This window comes from Ctenopharyngodon idella, chromosome 3, assembly GCF_019924925.1.
Source record: "Ctenopharyngodon idella isolate HZGC_01 chromosome 3, HZGC01, whole genome shotgun sequence".
Lineage (NCBI taxonomy): Eukaryota > Metazoa > Chordata > Actinopteri > Cypriniformes > Xenocyprididae > Ctenopharyngodon > Ctenopharyngodon idella.
Genome location: NC_067222.1, coordinates 5,469,641 through 5,490,826, shown reverse-complemented (window position 1 = coordinate 5,490,826; position 21,186 = coordinate 5,469,641). Strand labels below are relative to the sequence as shown.

Genomic DNA, 21,186 nt, shown 5'->3' with positions numbered 1-21,186 from the left:
ATTAAGGTCAAATTTGCAAAACCAACAACAAATGTGGCCAATTCATTGTCATGATGTCTGGTTGATATTCCAGCCAGTTCAAGAGCATGAAGCCCCTCAGTATCAACAACCAGAATATAGCCAAAGTTAATCTGTGTTTTCATCTCGTCTGACACTTTGACCAGCTGCATGAAAGCTCCTCTGGTGCACCTGCCAGCACTGACGGCAAACTGGAGTCCAAACATGGCATTCAGCATGGTGGATTTCCCAGAGCTCTGAAGCCCTAAAACTGACAGCACAAAGACTCTCTGGTCTCCCAGTTTCTGGATGAGTTCATCTAGAACAGCAGAGATCCAGACCACAGGAACATTAGCAGCATCTCCATCCATCAGCTCCAGTGGAAATCCAGAGATCATCATCTCTGCTGCAAGACTCGGGAGAGAAGAGAAGTGAACCTGCAGATCTTTCTTGTCCTTCTGCACAGATGAACATGATTCATAGATCTGACTGATCTCCCTCATGATGTGCTCCAGACCAAAGGTTGCTGCTTGTAATTCCTCAGATATTCTCTGAAGTGCAGTTTGTTCAGCTGTGAGTTGTTCAGATTTGTCATGATTCTTTTTCAATTTCATGACTGTTGACCACTTTTCATCATACTTGTGATGTAGATCAAAAAGGTCAGCTGATGTATATTCATCCAGGATGATTCTGAGCCATTTGATGAAAAATGTCTTCACATGTTCAGCATCTGAGTTAATTTCTTTAATGAAGAACTTCATAAAATCTGTGATGTCAGCTTCATGCTGCTGTTTACGAATCTTCTTCATCTCTGTTTGTTTTCTAATGATGTCCATTTCTATCTCATTTCCTTGAAATCGATGTAGTTCTTTGTTCATCTGACTCCACTGATGCCACAGTTTCCCCTGATGAGGCAGAACTGATTCTTTGATTTCTGTCAGATCTTTCTTCTCCAGTAAACTCATCATCTGCTGTGCTGCTTCTCTTCCTCTCCTGCAGTCATCGACATCTTCCTCATCTACTCTGATGTCTGAGTGTTTGGACACATCTTCAAGTCTGAAAGTGTGAGATGATTCTTTGAGACAATCATTTATAACCATTCTGAATTCATCAGATACATCTGATTGATTTCTGTCTCTCAGACCAATTTTAAATTTCCCTTTCTTCATCTCAGTTACAGCAGATTCATCCTCAGTAAAAAGACAAATGAGTGGCTTTCTGTCCTTGTAGAGGTTTTGGATTATTGCTGCACTTCTGTCATTCCTGTCCAGTTGTGGTAGCAGAACAACATTGACTGAGGCCATTTCAGTGAGGATCTGCAGCTGTTTCTCATGGTCTCCTGCATCACCGTGTAGATTACAGAATGCAACACAGTCATTGAATTTATCCATGTTTTTCCCAGAGGGGCAGAACCAGGCAATCTCCACCACTCCATCCATCAGGACTCTGGTTCTGCTGCTGCCTGGGCAGTTCCTGTGGAAGAACGTGTTGTGTTTCTCATTGATCAGACTGTTCATCAGCTCAGACTTGGATGAAGACACAGAGCCAAACCTGAAGAAAAACACCATTGGAGTTTCTGCCTTGTAGATTGGCTGAGTTTGACTGATGATTTCATTGTTGGTGTTTCTGATCTTCCAGCTCTTGTTGATTTGTCTGAATGTCCAGAGAGGAAACTCAATCTGTTGTGTTAATGGATCAGGAACAAGCAGAGGCAGAGCGTACTGACACTGGGACAGTTTAGTGACCAACAGCTGCCTCAGGAAACCATCAGCACAATGAAATACGGCCATCTGAACATCCATTGGGTGAATTTGCTCAGATCGACTTGATACTTTGTTTTTAAGAACATCATCAAAAATATCACTCTCATCTTCAGACAAATCACTGCTACTGCGTATTGTTTGATCCTGTTGATGGTTCACTTTAGTTTTAAGGTATCTTGCCCTATAGTTATGTATCAGTAGTTTTTGTATGAAAGTCTGAACAAGCTCCTCTTCAGCACAAGACTCATGAGACTGTAATGAATGTTCAGTTATCTGAAGAACATCTGCAGCTCTTAGTTTGAGTTGTCTGACTTCAAGATGGAGTTTGTGAAACAGATGATTCATATTTTCATTCTTTTGCTGTTGCAGGTGTTGATCTGGACTGACTTTTGTTTGTGTTCCAGTGTCTTTGTTTTTTTCCCTGATGAAGAAATAAATATTTAAATTAATTTTATAATTTTTGGCATTAAATGGCTAAATAATTTTCAATTATTCAATTAAATTGTAATAATAATAATATTCAATTATTGCACTTAATCTTAAATTTAGACATAAATATTATTTCATGTGTTTGAATTGCATATGAAATTTCTATCCATTTGGATTACAGTTTTAACACATATTAGTAAACTGAATGTGATTTGATATTTGTCAGTCATACATGAATGAAACAGATAGGATATATGTAATAATATCAATACACAGTGAAGAACTTAACGACATGACAACCATCAGCACAGATCCTCAGCAAAGTCCACGGGACACAGACAGGTCCTCTGCACAGACATTTAAGGCCCAATATACTCACAGGAAGTTCTTTTTTGTTCTTTGCTTATAGGGGTAAAACGAAGTGTGAAATATAATTCGAGAAAGAAATGAGAAACTTGGAACACATGTGTATGAGCTCAATCTTTGGTCACAGTAAAAAAAATCACGACGATTGGACACTTGGTGGCGCTATAACTTAAATAAAAACATGAAAACAGCTAACTACGCAACCATTAGTCCAATCGACTTGAAATTTGGCATGCAGTGTCTTGGTCCAAGGGGACATGATAGTCTATGAGGACATTGGCGTATCTCGATAAACATGGCCGCCATCGGCCAATAAATTTTGAGCACCTATTAGACAAGGTTAATGGAGGCCGATCGGTACGAAACAGTGTGCATGTTCGACTCATGGCCCTAGAGGTCTGTAAGAATTTTGATGAGTTTTACGGACCTGTAATCACGTGGTGTTTCACACATCCACGCAATATGCATATCTTTTGATAGATCTCCTCATTCTGAACAACTTTGCCTCAAGAACCAATGCCAACATCAATCAAATCTTTCATTAATTATTTGCGATTATGTAAAAAACTTACTTTTGCGAACTAGTCCTAGGTTTTTCGCCCGATCGGAACCAGACCAGTGCAGTATGTTCCTAATATAGTAAATAAAACTACAATTGGACAGAAGCTTCAGCCCTAAAGTTTAGAGAGATATAAATGTGAGGGAGCCCTCCCTTCTTTGTCACACTCTGCAGCCAGTCTGAATGACTGTATGACTGCTGGCCTTTTCTTGCAAAAATAAATAAAATTCATCAAAGACAATTATTATATTTGTCTCTTATTCAGAATTGTTAATTGTTTATTTGCCACAACACCCTCATTCTGAGCAACTTTGGCTCTCAACCGCCATTGTCAATTAAATCATTCGTTAAATATTGGAGATTATTTAAAAAAAAAAAAACTTTTGCAAAATCATCCTAGATTTGTGGCTCAACCTCTATAACTGTTAAATAGCATTAAAACACGTGTTTCCTTAGTAAATTGCCTGTATTGGCTGTAACTGGTCTTTTCCATTTATGAAAGCTACACTAAAAGATTTTTAAAATCTTGTAAGACTTTCAAAATGTGAGAGACCCCAAACATGATAAGAAGTCATAGATTTAACCGTTTTGTTGCTCTAGCAGTGGTGTATAAAGTACTTGAAAGCCATACTTGAGTAAAAGTATAGATATCCTACCAGAAAATGACTTTGGTAGAAGTTAAAGTCACTGTTTAGAATATTACTTGAGTAAAAGTTTTAAAGTATGTGATATTTTTTGTACTTAAGTATGAAATGTATTTTTTTTATATATTAAACGTACTTAAAATATTGAAAGTAAAAGTACAAGGAAATGTAAAATATAAAAGGAGTGAATATTAAATATTAAAAATTGTTACAGTTTGAGCAGCAAGATTGTGTTCAGTTTTAACTCTCTCTTACATTTTTTTCTTTGAATTAAAAACATGGCAAAATGTTTATTGTAAGTTTTAAATATAAAAGCCCAACCAAAATATTCATCCAAACATAGACCTCTCCATATACACTGAATTAATAATAAATTATAAATGCGTTCAGCATTCTGCAAATATTTTGCAGATTTTCTATTTTAAGACGTGAAGTGAGCAGGTTATATTAAAATGTAGCGCATGGATTCGGCAGGCATGTAGCCTATTATGATATTAAGCGGGGCAGCCGGTCTCAGAGCCCTCTCCAGCGCCAACAAATTTCCAATGTAAACCCGTGATGAAAAATAGAGAGCCATTGGGGCAGATTTCTGGCTGCCCCGCTTATTCCACGTGACGTTACCTCACGTAAACCTCGGTCCAGGCCAAGACGATATCAGTCCGCTTCAGAACACAGCATCAGGTCAGTAACTAGTTAGCATGTCTGTTCTTCCTGTGTGGAGCAGTGTATTAAATTAATGAGAGCATAAATCCTTTAATTTAAACGTGCTCATGTGAATAGATTTTATAGTAGTTCTGTTGTGTTTGTTTTATGTTTTTCTGAGAGTAGACATGACTGTTTTCCTCACTGGAATTCCCAACTTGTAACATTCTGAAACAAGATTCGAATGCAATAAATACTACATTAAGGCAATTCTAAGATAGCATTCTATCCGTTTGTCGTTTGTACTAAAATCTGTCAATCATCATTAGAGCGCCACCCTCAGGCTGAATAACTCAAGGACATTAGAATTCTGCCAAAAGTGTGTCTCATGTGCTCAGCAATTAGAATATAATGCTTACAAAATGTTTATCATAAACTAGCGCTAAGACCCAGAATCTGCCCTACCTAAATTTATGGCCAGGAGCCGCTACTGGCAGCATGTTAACTGAGTTTCTTTGTGTCTGCTGCGCTCATTTGTTTCGATTTCTCCTCGAGAGGCAGCGGGAGCGCCTCAACAGAACCACCTTGTTACCGTCAGTACATTATACATTATTACTATTATGTACTATCGATCGCCTCTTAGACCAAATGAATGCAGAATCATTATCGCGTTTTGGTGATTCCCTAGTTATTTTTTGTTATTGGCATTTTAATCCGGCTAGGCTAGGCTGCTTGTCCGGTCGGTCAAGTAAAATTCTCTTTCACTTGCCCCTTTAAAAAATCAACTTGTCCCTGACAAGCAAATGTCGAGCACTGCGACGTGTGTTTAAACTGCTTCAGTAGGCTATTATGAAAGTAAATCAGTAGCAAAACTCGAGAGGTTGCTGATTTGGATGTGAGAACTTGTCGTATTAATATTTGTATTTGTAAACTGAAATTTACACTCACAGCCCTGATGTGAAAAGCTGAATGTTTCGATTTGCACACACAGACAACAATCAAAACACCCGTGTTACGAAGCTGAAGTTGCAGATTAATAGTTACAAATGTGTAAAATGGCATTCACATAAACAAAAGCCGTTGAAGCCGTTTTATTGGTCGATGCCTGACCAATGAACAACGCCAGCCATTGCGACTTGGCATGCGGAATTAAACATTTTTATGCATATTTATGAGACAATATTTTCATTAAAATATCATTAGTTTTAACGGGTTTTTATATTACAGTAAAAGAGTAGTAAAGTCGTTTATTGGGTGGCTGCTACATGGACCACCAAAATGGCGCGATCTGCTCTATGTAGTGACGTCATCGCGTACAAAAACGTCATTTCATTGGTTGACTCCAATAATAAACGACTTTATTACTCTTTTACTGTAATATAAAAACCCGTTAAAACTAATGATATTTTAATGTAAACAGCGGCGCCTGCAGGATTTTATCTCAGGGTACGCACAGAACTAGAACAGTACAATTTACTTGCCTCAAACAACTCAGTAGCTATTATTAGTATAATTATTGTTTTTGTTGATCCATTTCATCCAGAGCAGGTTTTATTCTGGGTTAGAGATCGAAAAACCAAAACTGGACCAATTAGCTGTGAGTAAAGTGACACGTATCTGATGCAATAAAGACACTCCCCCTGTATCTCTCACTCCAAATTAAATCATTTTATAGTGAAAACATTTTAGAGACAAAATTGCTCATCTTTTGCTGCTAATTATTTAATAGATTTATATTATATGAATTATGTATAATTCATATAATAGTATATTCATATAATTATTATATTAAATTGGCAATTAATATTACTTTGCTTTTAAATTGATATTAATATAATACGTGCATCAATATATAAAGCTATTAAACAAATTTAGCTTGTGTATTCATTTGAGCTCTTTGTGAAACTAATATAAATTATTTTTTTTGATTCACATGCATTGATATAGTCAGATATTTTCTTTCAGCTGCCTTCTCAAACTTTCACTGCAGCAGCAGTGTTTATTCCTGCCTTGTAAATGCATTTAATTTCATGATATTTTTATAACGATCTCTTAATCTTCAGAAGAGAAGTGAATTGTGTGGCTCTGTGAATCAAATGGACGCTCTTCCTGTTTTGTGTGATTGGCTGTTTGCCACACGTGTCACACTTTCAGGTGCACACGCTTCAGAGTTAATCGCAAACTCTGGATTTGAGAGAGAATATTTATACTGAGCGTTGTGCAAGGGCTGATCCTGATCTAAACAAGGTTGGATTTATCTGGATTTGTGAACCCTAAACCTACTTTGAAATTCAGAGATTGTTCAACTAGCTTCATGCAACAGGCCACAGGAAAGCAAACCACACACTAACAAATTCCATTCACAAACAACCAGAGTCCTGCCTGTGAACATGGGAAATCTCGCAAAATCTCTCACATCAAACATGACTTTAAAGTAAACAAACATGGCGGACAACCAGGAAGAAGAAATGGCACTTATAGTGTATGGACTGCTTTTTACATAAAATTTTTGGGGGTGGTTGGGGGGTTGGATGTTTAGAAGTCGTGGAGATGGTGAGAACATGGACTTTACATGTTTCAGCGTGAGCTGGAGGTGAGTCTTCTGTCAGCTCACTTTCTGATTGGGTATTGTTTCATTTCACGTGATAATCTCCAGAGTGTGTGCATGTTTGTCCTCAGGGTTCCACCCACACAACAGGATTACTGAGATCAGGGCGGCTCTGATGTTCTTCCGAGCAGATTCAGTCACTCTTAACACTCACACCACAGGGAAATCTGATAAAATAATCTGTAGAATCATCAACACTTAAGCAAATGTATGTCCAGAAAACGTATTTTTCACAAAAGTCATACATTGAAAAGACATCCACTGAGGAGCCAAAATGAAAGTTTTTATGATGTCTTTTTTTTGTCTTCTGCACGTATGATATAGACGTTCATGATCCAGATCCACGGATCCATCCATAGACAGTAAAAAACACGTTCACACCTTTAGACAACTTAGTATCTGTAATTCACACATATTTGGATTGTGAGGGACACCATATCTTAGGGAAAGACTTTCTGGCTCAGCTGGGAGTCGAACCAGAGACCTTCTTGTTGTGAGGAGAAAGTGTTTCCCACAGAGCCACTTCTGCTGCCCTTAGACACAGACATAAAATACAGGGCTGGATTTCCCGAAACCATCTTAACTCTACGTTGTTCTTATACCTTAAGCTGTACCGTAACGTTAATACGTGTTTCCCGAAACGTTCTTAGTTAAGTATACCTTCTGTAAGTCATTCATTCATAAGGTTACTCTTAGCTATACCTTATCACTGTTGACAGTCTATACGAATATAATTCTGAAGTTGTAATATATGCAGTGTTCAATTAGGATAATGCCAAATAATAAAATGCAAATATGCACTGCTAAATTCAAATGTGCTTTGGCACTGAGCCAGAGACAGACGCGCTTAGCACTTGTCATATTCCATACACAGATGTCTATGGAAGCTGCAATAATAACCCTTTCAATTATATAATTTGACGAAGTGTTTTATTTATATCAGATACACATTGTGTATGAAACAAAGTTTATTCTATTCTTCTCCCAGTTCCCTGGCCACATGTATGTATTTTGGGGAAAATTTTGTAAATCCGACAGCTTTGTGGTGCCAACTCATCGCTCGACAAAACACATTCACTTCCACATATTTTACAATTGGAATATATCATAAAATTCATGATATAGTTCACAAGTTTGTGAATATTTTGAATAAAAAAAGGAAAACGATATAAACGCGATACCTACATATCTGTCAGCTGCATGATGCGTCTCCAAGGAATTAATACTTTCTAAAATAATGTTCTAAAATAGCGGTCGCTTTAAACTCACGCAAAATATAGATGAATTACAATATAGATTTAATTTGCAATTTGGATTCTTTTTATAAGATCCTGATAAATGTGATTTCAACTTCTGAAGTGCTTTGTTTATAAAGACAACTGCTTTCTCATGTAACGCAGTGAAGCAGCCCCTGTATAGAGTGAATTATCAATTCTATAGCCATCAATATCAACCAATTCAGCAACACCACCATGGACAGTGTTGATAAATATCTATCAATATCTCTATTTTGTTTAAAGTTGTTTTTTGCTTTGTAGTAGCTTTATGTAACCCAATTAGTGATGATGCATAAAAATGTATTGAAATGATGGAACGTAGAAAAGAAAACTATGTATAAGAATGATATTAATTGCTATTATGTATGCATGTATACTTAACCATGTTGAAGTAGTTTGTATATGGCTGCTTTACTTACAGTATATGTTTGTTAAAAAAAATATATATTAAACTTTAGTGTATAGTACAAAATTTATATTAAGTAACTTAGAGTAGAAAACATTTATGTATTAGATAAAAACTGCATACAAGGAAAATGTAATGCTGTAGATAAGGCATATTTTACAGACGAGAAGGAGATGGACACAGAGGAGAAGAGCCAAGAGGAGAGTTAACAGAGAAAACGCAGGCTACGTCAGAAACACCTTAAAAGGATTGTGGAAGACTTGGCAGCTCTCCAACTGATGACAACAGATGAGAATTTAACATCAGCAGTGAACTGTCTGAGGATAAAAGACGGATGAGAAGACTGGCCAGGCAGATACTGATTGAGCAGTGTCTCTCGACGCGAGAAACCCAGTTGATTACACCTTTGATTGAAACTTTGCTTTGTTTTGTTAACTTTGTTAATGACCTTTGTTTGCCATTATTTTTGGTAAATTGTAATTAAAAAAAAATTACTATTACATCAATTGCAAATAACTGTCTACCGATATTTTTATTACTAAACACTTGAGCACGAACAGACCACAGAAAAGTCTTCTGAGCAAATTGTAAGTACCGTTTGAATGCTTATGATTTAGTTCAGATTTGACTTACTCTACCTAACCTGAGAATAATAAATAATAAGGTTAAATGTGTTAAGGTAAAATGATACACTATAAGAAGATATACCTTAAGCAACCTAGTTCGGGGAACACGTCTAGAAAATGTATATCTTCAGTTACGGTATGTCTTTAGAGTCTTCGTAGCATGCTAAGATATCAGGAAACTCAGCCCAGATACTTGTAGAATTTACATATATATATATATATATATATATATAAAATGCAGGCTTTTTATTTCATGTAAAATAAAATAAAATAAAATAAAAAGGGACATGATGGTGGAAAAAAATTGGGATTGGAGGAAAAATATTTTTCAAAGCTTTTGCATTCCCCTGAGAAACTTTGTGTTCTCTTGGAAAACTTTTGTGTTCTCTCACAAAGATTTTGCATTCTCTCGGAAAGATATTTGCATTCTCTTGCAAAACTTTCGCTGAAATGAAATGTCGAGAGTGCATTATTGTAGCGCGAGGGCACATCCCCTATTCGCGGATTTGCTTTCTTTCTCATACAAAACTGGATGCGTGCTCTCCAATATAAGACTACAGTGCTCTTATGAACTGCCTCCCCTCTCGCTCAGATGTGCTCAATCAAACTGTCCTGTGCAGTCACAAATCTCAGATTTGTGTCAGAATACACAGTGCATCACAGTTTGTTGCGTAAGGAGCTGCATAACCGCAAACCAGTCAGGGTGCCCATGCTGACCCCTGTCCACCGCCGAAAGAGCCAACAGTGGGCACGTGAACATCAGAACTGGACCACGGAGCAATGGAAGAAGGTGGCCTGGTCTGATGAATCACATTTTCTTTTACATCATGTGGATGGCCGGGTGCGTGTGCATCGCTTACCTGGGGAACACATGGCACCAGGATGCAGTGCAATGCTTTGGGCAATGTTCTGCTGGGAAACCTTGGGTCCTGCCATCCATGTGAATGTTACTTTAACATGTACCACCTACCTAAGCATTGTTGCAGACCATGTACACCCTTTCATGGAAACGGTATTCCCTGGTGGCTGTGGACTCATTCAGCAGGATAATGTGCCCTGCCACAAAGCATAAATTGTTCAGGAATATTTTGAGGAGCACAACAACGAGTTTGAGGTGTTGACTTGGCCTCCAAATTCCCCAGATCTCAATCCAACCAAGCATCTGTGGGATGTGCTGAACAAACAAGTCCGATCCATGGAGGCCCCACCTTGCAACTTACAGGACTTAAAGGATCTACTGCTAACATCTTGGTGTCAGATACCACAGCACACCTTCAGGGGTCTAGTGGAGTCCATGCCTTGACGGGTCAGGGCTGTTTTGGCAACAAAAGGGGGACCAACACAATATTAGGAAAGTGGTCATAATCAGAGGTGGAAAGTAATGAAGTGTATTTACTTGAGTACTGTACTTAAGTACACTTTTTGAGTATCTGCACTGTACTTGAGTATTATTTTTTCTGGAAACATGTTACTTTAATTTCACTACATTTGAAAGACAAATATAGTACATTTTACTTCACTACATTGCTGTCAAGGTCCTTGAGTAGAAAGTAGTTACAATAGTCAGGGAATTATTTTTTTTTCTTCTCTGAAACGTGATTGGATTTTTGCAGGCGACAGACAGCCTATCAGTAATCACTCTTGTAGGGTCACATGTTGTGAAGTTCGTTGATTTCCCACCAATTTTTTTGAACACTAATCAACTGGTGGTAAAATGGACGAAGACAGATCCTCGGCGCAGTGTGCGCATCCATGGCCATACTTAGACATTATGTTACAGTTTTTAGAAAAGAGTAAAGATTCTTTTCATTTTAAATGTTTGCTTTGTTTACCGAAAACAAACCAGTTCACAGCCTACAAAAACTCTCCATCCAACCTGTGGAAGCATATTGAGGTATATCTACTTTTAATTTCTGGTAAAAGCTTGAAATGGATATTGGCTGTACTTTTAGCCACCGAGCAGCCACCTGGGATATCGAATAAACAAAAAGTTCATTTTTTAAGGACTCATTGAAGCCATGGTTGAAGAGAAAACTAAAGTTTAATAATCGTCTTTGTAATATGCACCCATCAAAACGTCTCGGGTTACGTTTGTAACCCTGGTTCCCTGAATAGGGAACGAGACGCTGCGTCGAACGCAGTGTGGAGCCCAATTCAAGGTTATAAAACCTAATGAAGGTATGCTGAGAGGACCACCCAGCCGCATCACATATCTCATTGAGGGGAACCCCCGAGATCAAAGCCTTTTAGGCAGCCATACCCCTAGTAGAGTGTGCCCGGACAGCCAAAGGTGAAGGCTGCCCGGATGACTCATAAGCAAGAGAGATGGCCTCGACCACCCACTTACTCATTCTTCCTGATCCGGATTAATAAAAGGAGGAGGACAAAAGGCCTGCAGTACAATCAGTCCTGGGACGTTGGTGGGGACCTTGGGTATATAACCAGGTCTAGAATGAAGGAAAGCCCTGAACATACCAGCCGCAAATTCCAAACATGAGGGAGCAACCGAAAGTGCTTAAAGATCTCAAATTCTTTTGAGAGATGAAATTGCCATCAGGAAGACAGTTTTAAGAAAGAGGAATCTCCCAGACACCTCTTCTAATGGTTCAAAGGGAGCCTCAGCTAACCCTTCCAACACAATAGCCAAGTCCCAGGCCAGAGTTTGTACGCACAGAGGCCTCAGCCTCTGGGTTCCACAGAGAAAGCGTATAAATAGGGGGTCTCTTCCCACAGAAGAGTGCCCCACCGGAGCATGATAAGCGGAAATAGCCGCTATATAAACCTTCAAGGAAAGAAGGAGATAAACCATCCAAGATTTATACTTGGAGAAATCACAGCACAAGACTGATAAAGGAGTGGAATGGGTCCAGCTGACGTTGTCTACAGCAAGTAGAAAACAACTTCCATTTATATGCATATAGCTTTCTCATGGAAGGAGCTCTGGAGTGGAGTATGGTCTCGACAACCTCAGTTGGGAGACTGGATTCTATGAGCCTAGCCCCCTCAGAGGCCAGGCCCAGAGTTTCCACAACTCCAGGCGGGGGTGAATTATCATGCCACCCGCTTGAGACAGAAGGACCTGTCTGATGGGGATCTCCATGGGGGAGACGTCTAGAAGAGACACTAGGTCTGCAAATCAAACTCGGGTCGGCCGGAACGGAGCTATCAGTATGAGATGGACCCTGTCCCGGCGAACCCTCTTCAGAACTCCTAGGAGCAGAGCAATCAGGGGAAAAGTGTACAGGATGACAGGATGTCTGCCCCCACATTTTGATGCCCCGGGATATAAGCTGCTCTCAGGGAGAGGAGCTTCCCCTGGGCCCACACAAGGATCCGAATGGCCTAATTTCACCCCATTCACGGCTGAGAGAATGGAATTCACCAGAGCAGGAGACAGACATGCCTGCATCGTGATGGAATCCCAGACTACCCATAGATAGTTGGTAGTTTGAGCTGGAAGAAGCACACTCTTCTTGGCATTAAGTCTCAGCCCTAACCTTCTCATGTGAGACAGAACAACATCTCGATGTTGGACTGCCATGTGCTCAAATTGAGCTAAAATCAACCAATCGTTGATATAATTCAACACGCGAATGCCCTGGAGTCTCAGAGGAGCCAGAGCTGCATCCACGCATTTTGTGAAGGTGCGGGGTGAAAGAGCTAGGCAGAAAGGAAGAACCCTGTATTGATAAGCTTCGCACCCAAAAGCAAATCTGAGGAACCTCCTGTGCTGAGGATGGATGGATACATGAAAGTACCCTCCAACCCTCTTTGGAACAAATTACAGGCTGTAAAACCCTGACAGCTTGCTGGGAGGAGAAACCCTTTCTATAGCTCCTTTTTGCAAGAACGTCAGAACTTCCTGTTCCAATACCAGAGACTGCAAGGGGTCCGCCACTATAGGGAATGCCCCGTTGAACTGGGGCGGGCAAGACCCGAATTCTGTAACCCTTTTCTATTGCGAGCAGTACCCATTGAGAAATATTTGGAAGAAGTTTCCATTCTACCAGAAATTCTAGGAACCAGTCTCTCGAGATTAGCCTCTGGTGTTTTTTGAGCATTTGACTCAGTGCCCTGAAGCGGCGAACCGGCAGGGAACAACCGAATCAAATGTCGACCGGCCCTCCTCAGAGGGTCGGTGGAGACCGCTGCACCCTGAAGCACACAAGGTGGCAGGGTTAGCAGAACGGCTCCCTGAGGGCACCGAGGAGGGGCGGATACCATGTAGTGTGGTAAAGGACCCTCTTCGGAGGGGGCTACCTTCGAATGTCCCACGCCACTGGCGTCAGGACCTCTTCGAAGCCTTTTTGGTGATAATAACAGTCCGCAGATCTGTCTTACCCCACAAAGACTTCAGCTGTGTCACCTGTCCCTTTCCCCAAGCTTTCTGCGGGGGAGCATGGGTGGCGACACTTTTTTTTTTTTTGGATGAACGGTCAGACCCGTGCCCTGAAACGGCGAACTGGCAGGGAACATCTGAACTGACCACTCTACGACCCTCCTCTTCTTGGAGGATCACTGGAAACCGCTGCGCCCTGAAGCACATGAGGTGGCAGGGTTGGCAGACCGGCCTCCTTTCTTTTCTTTTAAATTCCTCGGAATTTAATGTATTCAATATTTCATTTAATCCTCAAATTAAATGCAGCCAGAAACAAGCAGTCAAGAATGGCTGAATGACAGGCTGAATATATTAGAATATACAAAGAATTATAGCTCGTAATAGCTCGCAAGGGATTTTAGGGAAAGAGAGAAAGGGAAACTCCCGTCTGCTCAGTTCCCTCCAAATATATATAAATACTATATATATATATATATATATATATATATATATATATATATATATATATATATATGCACATGTGAAATCTGTCCAATGGCGTGACGGAACGTCATAGGCGGGTGACGTCATGACCAGGAAACTATAAAGCACACCCGAACTAAACAGAGTTAGCTTCTGAAAGTTGAGGTAAGTCGATACAGGCATGCAGGGAGTATGGCAACGGGACGCAGCGTCTCGTTCCCTCTCAGGGAACCATGGTTACATACGTAACCTGAGACGTTCCCTTTCAAGGGAACTCGCGCTGCGTCAAGCGCTTTGGGAATGGGATACCCACGCCGCCATAAGACCGAGTGCCTGTCTGTGTGAAACTGTTCAGCGCACACTAAGACACCAGCACCCTTGACCCGGGGGTAGAGGCCGCATCTAGGTTATAAAACCTAACAAAAGTGTGCGGCGAGGACCACCCCGCTGCATCACAAACCTCTTGGAGGGACACTCCAGACAACAGGGCCAAAGAGGCCGCCATACTCCGTGTAGAGTGAGCACGGACCTTAAGTGGAGAAGGAAGACCGGCAGACTCATACGCAAGTGAGATAGCCTCAACTACCCACTTGCTCAAGGTTTGCTTAGATGCGGGGTGCCCCTTACGTGGGGCCCCGAAACAGACGAACAACTGATCCGTCTTACGCCACAGGGCAGCTCTGTGGACGTAAGCATCCAAAGCCCGAACAGGGCACAGCAAATTAAGTTTTTCCTGGTCTGGATCCAGAAATGGAGGAGGGCAAAAGGCCTGCAACATAATAGGGCCCGCCACATTAGTGGGGACCTTAGGGACGTAACCTTCCCGAGGAAAGAGGAAGGCTTTGACCATGCCTGGCGCGAAGTCCAAGCAAGAGGGAGAGACCGAAAGGGCTTGTAGGTCACCAATTCTCTTTAACAAAGAGATAGCGAGGAGGAAAAGAGTCTTTAGAGTGAGGAATTTAACATGAACCTCTTCGATAGGCTCGAAAGGAGCAGTAGACAGGCCCTCCAACACTATGGCCAAGTCCCAAGTGGGAACTCTCTGACGTGCCGCAGGCCTCAGCCTCAGAGTACCACGGAGGAAGCAAGTAACCCATGGGTGTCTGCCGAGAGAAGCACCCTCCAAAGGAACATGGTAAGCTGCAACGGCCGCCACATTGACCTTTAGCGTCGAAGGAGATAAACCAGAAGAAAACTTTTCTTGAAGAAACTCCAGAACTGTACCGACTGGGCAGTTAACAGGATCAACGTTACGTTCTCTACACCAAGAAGAGAAAACATTCCATTTCAAGGAATACAGCTTCCTCGTGGAGGGAGCTCTGGAATGGAGCATAGTCTCCACTACCTCAGTAGAGAGACCAGAAGCTAAGAGCTGTGCCCCCTCAGAGGCCACGCCCACAACTTCCACAACTCCGGGCGGGGGTGAAGGATTGAGCCCCCCACCTGCGAGAGTAGGTCCCTCCTGACCGGAATCTCCAGGGGAGAGCCGTCGAGGAGGGACATAAGGTCCGAGAACCATACTCGGCGCGACCAAAACGGGGCTACTAGGAGCAACTGGACCCCGTCCTGGCGCACTCTCTCCAAAACTCCCGGAAGCAGAGCAATCAGGGGAAAGGCGTAAAGACACAGCCTCGGCCACGTCTGCACCATAGCGTCCAACCCCAGGGGGGCTGGATGTGAGAGGGAGAAATATAGAGGACATTGGGTTGTTTCCAGAGACGCAAACAAGTCCACATCCGCTTCCCCGAAGCGCTCCCAAAGGAGCTCCACCTCGGGGTGGAGTCTCCACTCCCCGGGCCTCGGCCCCTGCCTCCACAGGATGTCTGCTTCCTGATTCAGACACCCTGGGATGTAAACTGCCCTGACTGACAGCAACTTCCCTTGGGCCCACAGAAGGATCTGGTGTGCCAACTTGCATAAGGGGCGCGACCGCAGACCCCCCTGATGGTTTATATATGAGACCACCGCTGTGTTGTCCGTGCGGACCAACACATGATGGCCCCTGAGATCTGGGAGGAAGTGTTTGAGTGCCAGGAACACAGCCATCATCTCCAACTGGTTTATGTGCCAGGAAAGATAATGACCCCTCCACAGACCTTGAGTCGAGCGACCACTCATGATCGCCCCCCAACCGGTGAGGGACGGATCCGTCGTTAGCGTTAAGCGACGACAAGGAGCCCCCAACACCGGGCCTTGGGAAAGAAACCAGGGTTTCTTCCACATGACACAAGCACGAAGGCATCGCCGCGTGACCTTGATCATGCGAAACGGATTTCCCCTCGGGGAAAACCCCCTGGTTTTGAGCCACCACTGCAAAGGTCTCATGTACAGCAGGCCAAAAGGTATCACGTTAGACGCAGCTGCCATCAGACCTAACAGTCTCTGAAACTGTTTCACAGTGAGTGACTGACCTAGCTTCAGCTTGTTTACGGCTGTGAGAATGGCCTCTATGCGAGCTGGCAACAGACAAGCTTGCATTGACACTGAATCCCAAACTACGCCTAGAAAAGAGGTTCTCTGAGCTGGAGAAAGCACACTCTTCTTTGCGTTTAGCCGTAACCCCAGACGCTTCATATGGGCGAGAACAGCATCTCGATGCTGAACCACCAACTCTTCTGATTGTGCTAGAATCAACCAGTCGTCTATGTAGTTCAACACGCGCATGCCCTGGAGTCGCAGAGGAGCCAGAGCTGCATCCACGCATTTTGTGAAGGTGCGGGGAGATAAAGCTAGGCCAAAGGGAAGAACCCGATATTGGTACGCTTCGCCCCCGAAAGCGAACCTCAGGAACTTCCTGTGTTGATATGAAAGTATGCGTCTTTCAGATCTATCGTGACAAACCAATCCTCGAACTTGATTTGTGACACGATCTGTTTCAAAGTTAGCATTCTGAACTTGAGCTTCTTTACAGAGCGATTTAATAGGCACAGATCTAGAATGGTCCACGCTGCCAATGAATCTACTAAGGGAATCAGTCTCTCGAGACTGACCTCTGGTGTTAGATGGGTGACTAGCCCGGTGTCCTGAAGCGGCGGACCGGCAGGGAGCAACCGAACTGGCCACTTTTGGTCCCTCCTTGGAGGGAGCGAACATCCCAGCGCCACTACGTTGCCGGGTGGACGCTGAGATATGCGTTCGCTGGGAGCCGCTGCGCCCTGAAGCATGCGAGGTGGCAGGGTTGGCAGAACGGCCCCCTGAGGGCACCGAGGGGGGCCGGGCACCGTGTACTGAGGTGGACACCGACCCGCCTCGGAGGGGACTGCCCTCAGAAGCCTGACACCACTGGCGTCAGGACTTCTTTCCCGAAGCCCTCCGCTGGATAATAACGGTCCTAAGATCCGCCTTTCCTTTGGACGGCTTCGGTTGTGAGCGCTGCCCCGACCCCCAGTCTTTCTGCGGGGGGGCACGGGAAGCAACGCTCACTTTTTGTTGCGCCCTGTGAGAGGAGCTTGTACTCGGCTGGGACTGCTCCTTATGACTAGCAGTCCCAGAGACCTGAGATCAGCGGGGAAGAAACTTAGAGAAAGCCGCCGCCTGTTTCTTAGCTTCCTGGAACCTCTCAACGACTGTGTTGACGGAGTCGCCGAAGAGGCCAGGCGGCGTGAGCGGAGCATCAAGAAGAAAAGATCTATCTCGTTCTTTCATGTCAGCGAGGTTGAGCCAAAGGTGTCTCTCCGTGGCCACCAGGGCTGCCATAGACCACCCAATAGATCTGTCGGTCTCCTTGGTGGCACGGAGAGAGAGATCTGTAGCTTTCCTTAGCTCAGAGAATGCCTCGCGACTGACTTCCCCACCCTCATCAAGGTCTTTAAGCAGGTCGGCTTGATAGGCTTGAAGGAAGGCCATAGTGTGTAAACATGCCGCCGCCTGACCTGCTGCCGAGTACGCCTTACCCACTAAAGCAGAAGATGTACGTAGGGGCTTAGTGGGTAACTTCGGGGCTTTGAGGGAGGCTGCCGACTCGGGGGAGAGATAGCTCGCGAGCGTCTCTTCCACCCGAGGCATCTCCCCATAACCATGCCTTTTTAGTCCTAAGATGTTACTATAGTTGGACGTTTGCGGACTATAGACCCGGAAGGACGCGGGTCTGTTCCACGACCTCGACACCTCGGTGTGGAGGTCGGGAAAAAAAAGCAAGCCCCGGCGTGGAGGTTGTGCGCGAGAAGAGAGAAAGCGCTCGTCTAATAAACTAGCCTGACGGGCTTCCTGTTTCTCGGTCGGCCAGCTTATGTTTAATCTGGCCACCGCTCTAGTAACAACCTCCACTAGCTCCTCATATGCTTGTGAGTGTGGTGGCGACTCTTCACACTGATTGATGCTGACAACGTCTAGTTCCTCAGAACTAGAGCACTGCAACATCGGCGCTTCACCAGGGGCAGAAGAAACCGCAGCGCGTGCTTCTAGCTCCTGAAATGAAGCGCTGGATCCTGCAGGTAAAGGCAGAGAAAGGGCGGGGCCCGTCTCTAACCCCTCTGCAAGATCCATTTGCGAACCCCACGACGCGAGCCTTCGCTGTGCCTCGGCAGCAGCGGGACCCGAGTCGCGGGGAGCGCGAGCCGAACCGCTTTCCTTGAAAAGCGCCCGGCGGGAGCGGAGCGTCTTCATAGACATCTGCTCGCAATGCACACAGCCAGCTCCCTCGAGAGCTGACTGGGCATGCTCCACTCCCAAGCAAACAACACAAAGCTCGTGTGCATCTCCCGTCGGAATGTAGCGAGGACAAGGAGACGCACACGGCCTGAATTGCTGCACTTGTGTCGCCATAATAGTGTCTCAGATATGTGTGCTTGAATAACGTGAGAGACAAACAACAATAAATAAGACAGACAGTTTCACAGAAAGCGCTTACTGAAGACACAGAAGCTAACTCTGTTTAGTTCGGGTGTGCTTTATAGTTTCCTGGTCATGACGTCACCCGCCTATGACGTTCCGTCACGCCATTGGACAGATTTCACATGTGCTTCACGACGCATTCACGCAGAGGCGTTCCCAAAGCGCTTGACGCAGCGCGAGTTCCCTTGAAAGGGAACCGCAGAGCGTGCTTCCACCTGGGAAATGGCACTGAACCTGGCAGGTGAGGGCAGAGAAAGGGCGGTGCCCGTCTCTAACCCCTCTGCCAGATTCATCTGCGAACCCCATGATCTGAGCCGCCGCTCTGCCTCGGCAGAAGCGGGACCCGACCATGAGGAACGCAAGCCGTATTTAAATGAGATTCGTGATGATGATCTTATCCAACATGTATTTTTAGAGAGATTTTGCTTGTTGTCACTTATTGGCGCCCAGAAAAAATAAATGCGGTAAAACGAGTGAGATGTATTGAAGATTTATATACTGTTTGCTTTATACTCTGGGCCAAACTTTTTTTTTTTTTTTTTTTTTTTTGAAATCTCAACATTGCTTCAATAGTAACTGAGTGTGCAAAAGTGATGTTGAAAAAAAAAAAATCACTTTGTAATGTTGAGTCAACAAAATTACCATTAATTTGTGGTTGAAATCTCAACATTGCTTCAACATTAACTAAGGGTGCAAGAGTGATACTGAAGCAACATCACTTTGTAATGTTAATTCAATGCAATTAGTGTTGACACTTCAACGCTGACTCAGCATTGTTTCAATGATTACATGCTATCTGGGTAGTTATCAAAAAAATGTTGAACTTTGGCTTCCATGATAAATGACCTGAAAGTGCAAGAAGTGGTCTTTTTCCTCTCTGATATATGGGTTTACAGGCTTCATAAAGATATTGTAACAAGTAGCTAAGATCATTTTTATGCCTTTTTATTAGGGGTTCAATACCTATTGTATTGTTAAGTCTTAATAGTTTTCATTCTGTTATTTTTTTTCCTTTAACTTTTTCTTTAACTTTAGCAGTAAATCATATTGGAAAGTTTGCTAAACATGTTTGGATGTGGCACAGCCTAACCCATAGAATTTTCCAACAGCTGCCATTAGCTCACTTCTGTGTGCAGTTTTATCCCCAAAAAAGGGTTAAAGGGTTAGTCCAAAAAACATAAATTCTGTCATCATTTCGACTCGACCTCGTGTTGTTTCAAACCTGTATGACCTAAAAGATGATATTTTGAAGAATGTTGGGAACCAAACAGTTTTGTTGCCCTTTGAATTTCTTTGTATAGAGACAAAAACATTTCTTTAAATTTCTCACAGAAAGAGAGAGAGAGAGAGAGAGAGAGAGAGAGAATAAAATTATGTTATTTTTATATAAAAAGTAATGAAGTCAAACCTGAGCATGGTAGTCTTTCTTCTCTGTATCATCAGTTCGGTTATGAGCTGTAAATGAAAGTATCCTGTCAAATGTGTGTCTACTTAGGAAGATGGAAAATCCCCTGACATGGCAGTAAGAGAAAGTGAAAGTGTTTTGGTGTTATTTGTGGTAATGTTTTGCTGGTTTGAGCTAAGTATGCTTTTGTGCTTTTTGACCTTTGTGGTATTACTTGGAAACAAGTAAAGAGCATTTCCTGTGTCTACAGCATGTATAAAGTTTAGTAAAAAGTCAAAACCAAACAAATAGTTGAACCCAGTTCTTACAAAATATATTTTTGCATATCTTAAAATGGTTTGAGTTACTACACAGTATTCATTTCAAAACATTAATCTTTTAAATTGTGTGCTAAAGGAATTTGAGCCTTTGTTTCCTCCAGTGTTTGTTCCTTCCAGATTCTGACTCATGTTTCTACCAGTATATTATCAGTACATTATTAATCTATTACCTGCCTGACGGGACGGAAAAAAAGACAAAGTTTAAAAAAATTTAAAAGACATAAAAGGAAATCCCTGTCTATAGAGCAGTAAATGGCAAACTAATTCCTCTACAATTTAGTTAAAACTATCATTTACCAATAGTTGTAGTATTAAAGACAGAAATGCCACAAAGTTCAAAAAGTACAAAAGCTCACTTAGCTTAAATCAGCTCAAAAGACTTTACCACAAATAACACACTAAAACACTTTCACTTTCTCTTACTGCCATGTCAAGGGGTTCCCTTTCATGGGAACATCGACGCTGCGTTGAATCGCATTGGGATCACCTCTGTGTGATTACGTCTTGAAG

General features: G+C 42.8%; 1 protein-coding gene across 1 annotated transcript; it reads right to left on the bottom strand.

Moving 5' to 3' along the window:
- Positions 1-5: 5 nt before the first annotated feature.
- LOC127510166 (interferon-induced very large GTPase 1-like) lies at positions 6-20,399 on the bottom strand (the record flags this gene model as incomplete). Its single annotated transcript, XM_051889669.1, has 2 exons — positions 20,360-20,399; positions 6-2,181 (listed from the first exon to the last, which is right to left on the bottom strand). Coding segments are annotated over exons 1-2 (2,208 nt in total), but the record flags the coding sequence as incomplete, so codon positions are not given.
- Between the last annotated feature and the right edge of the window lie 787 nt (positions 20,400-21,186).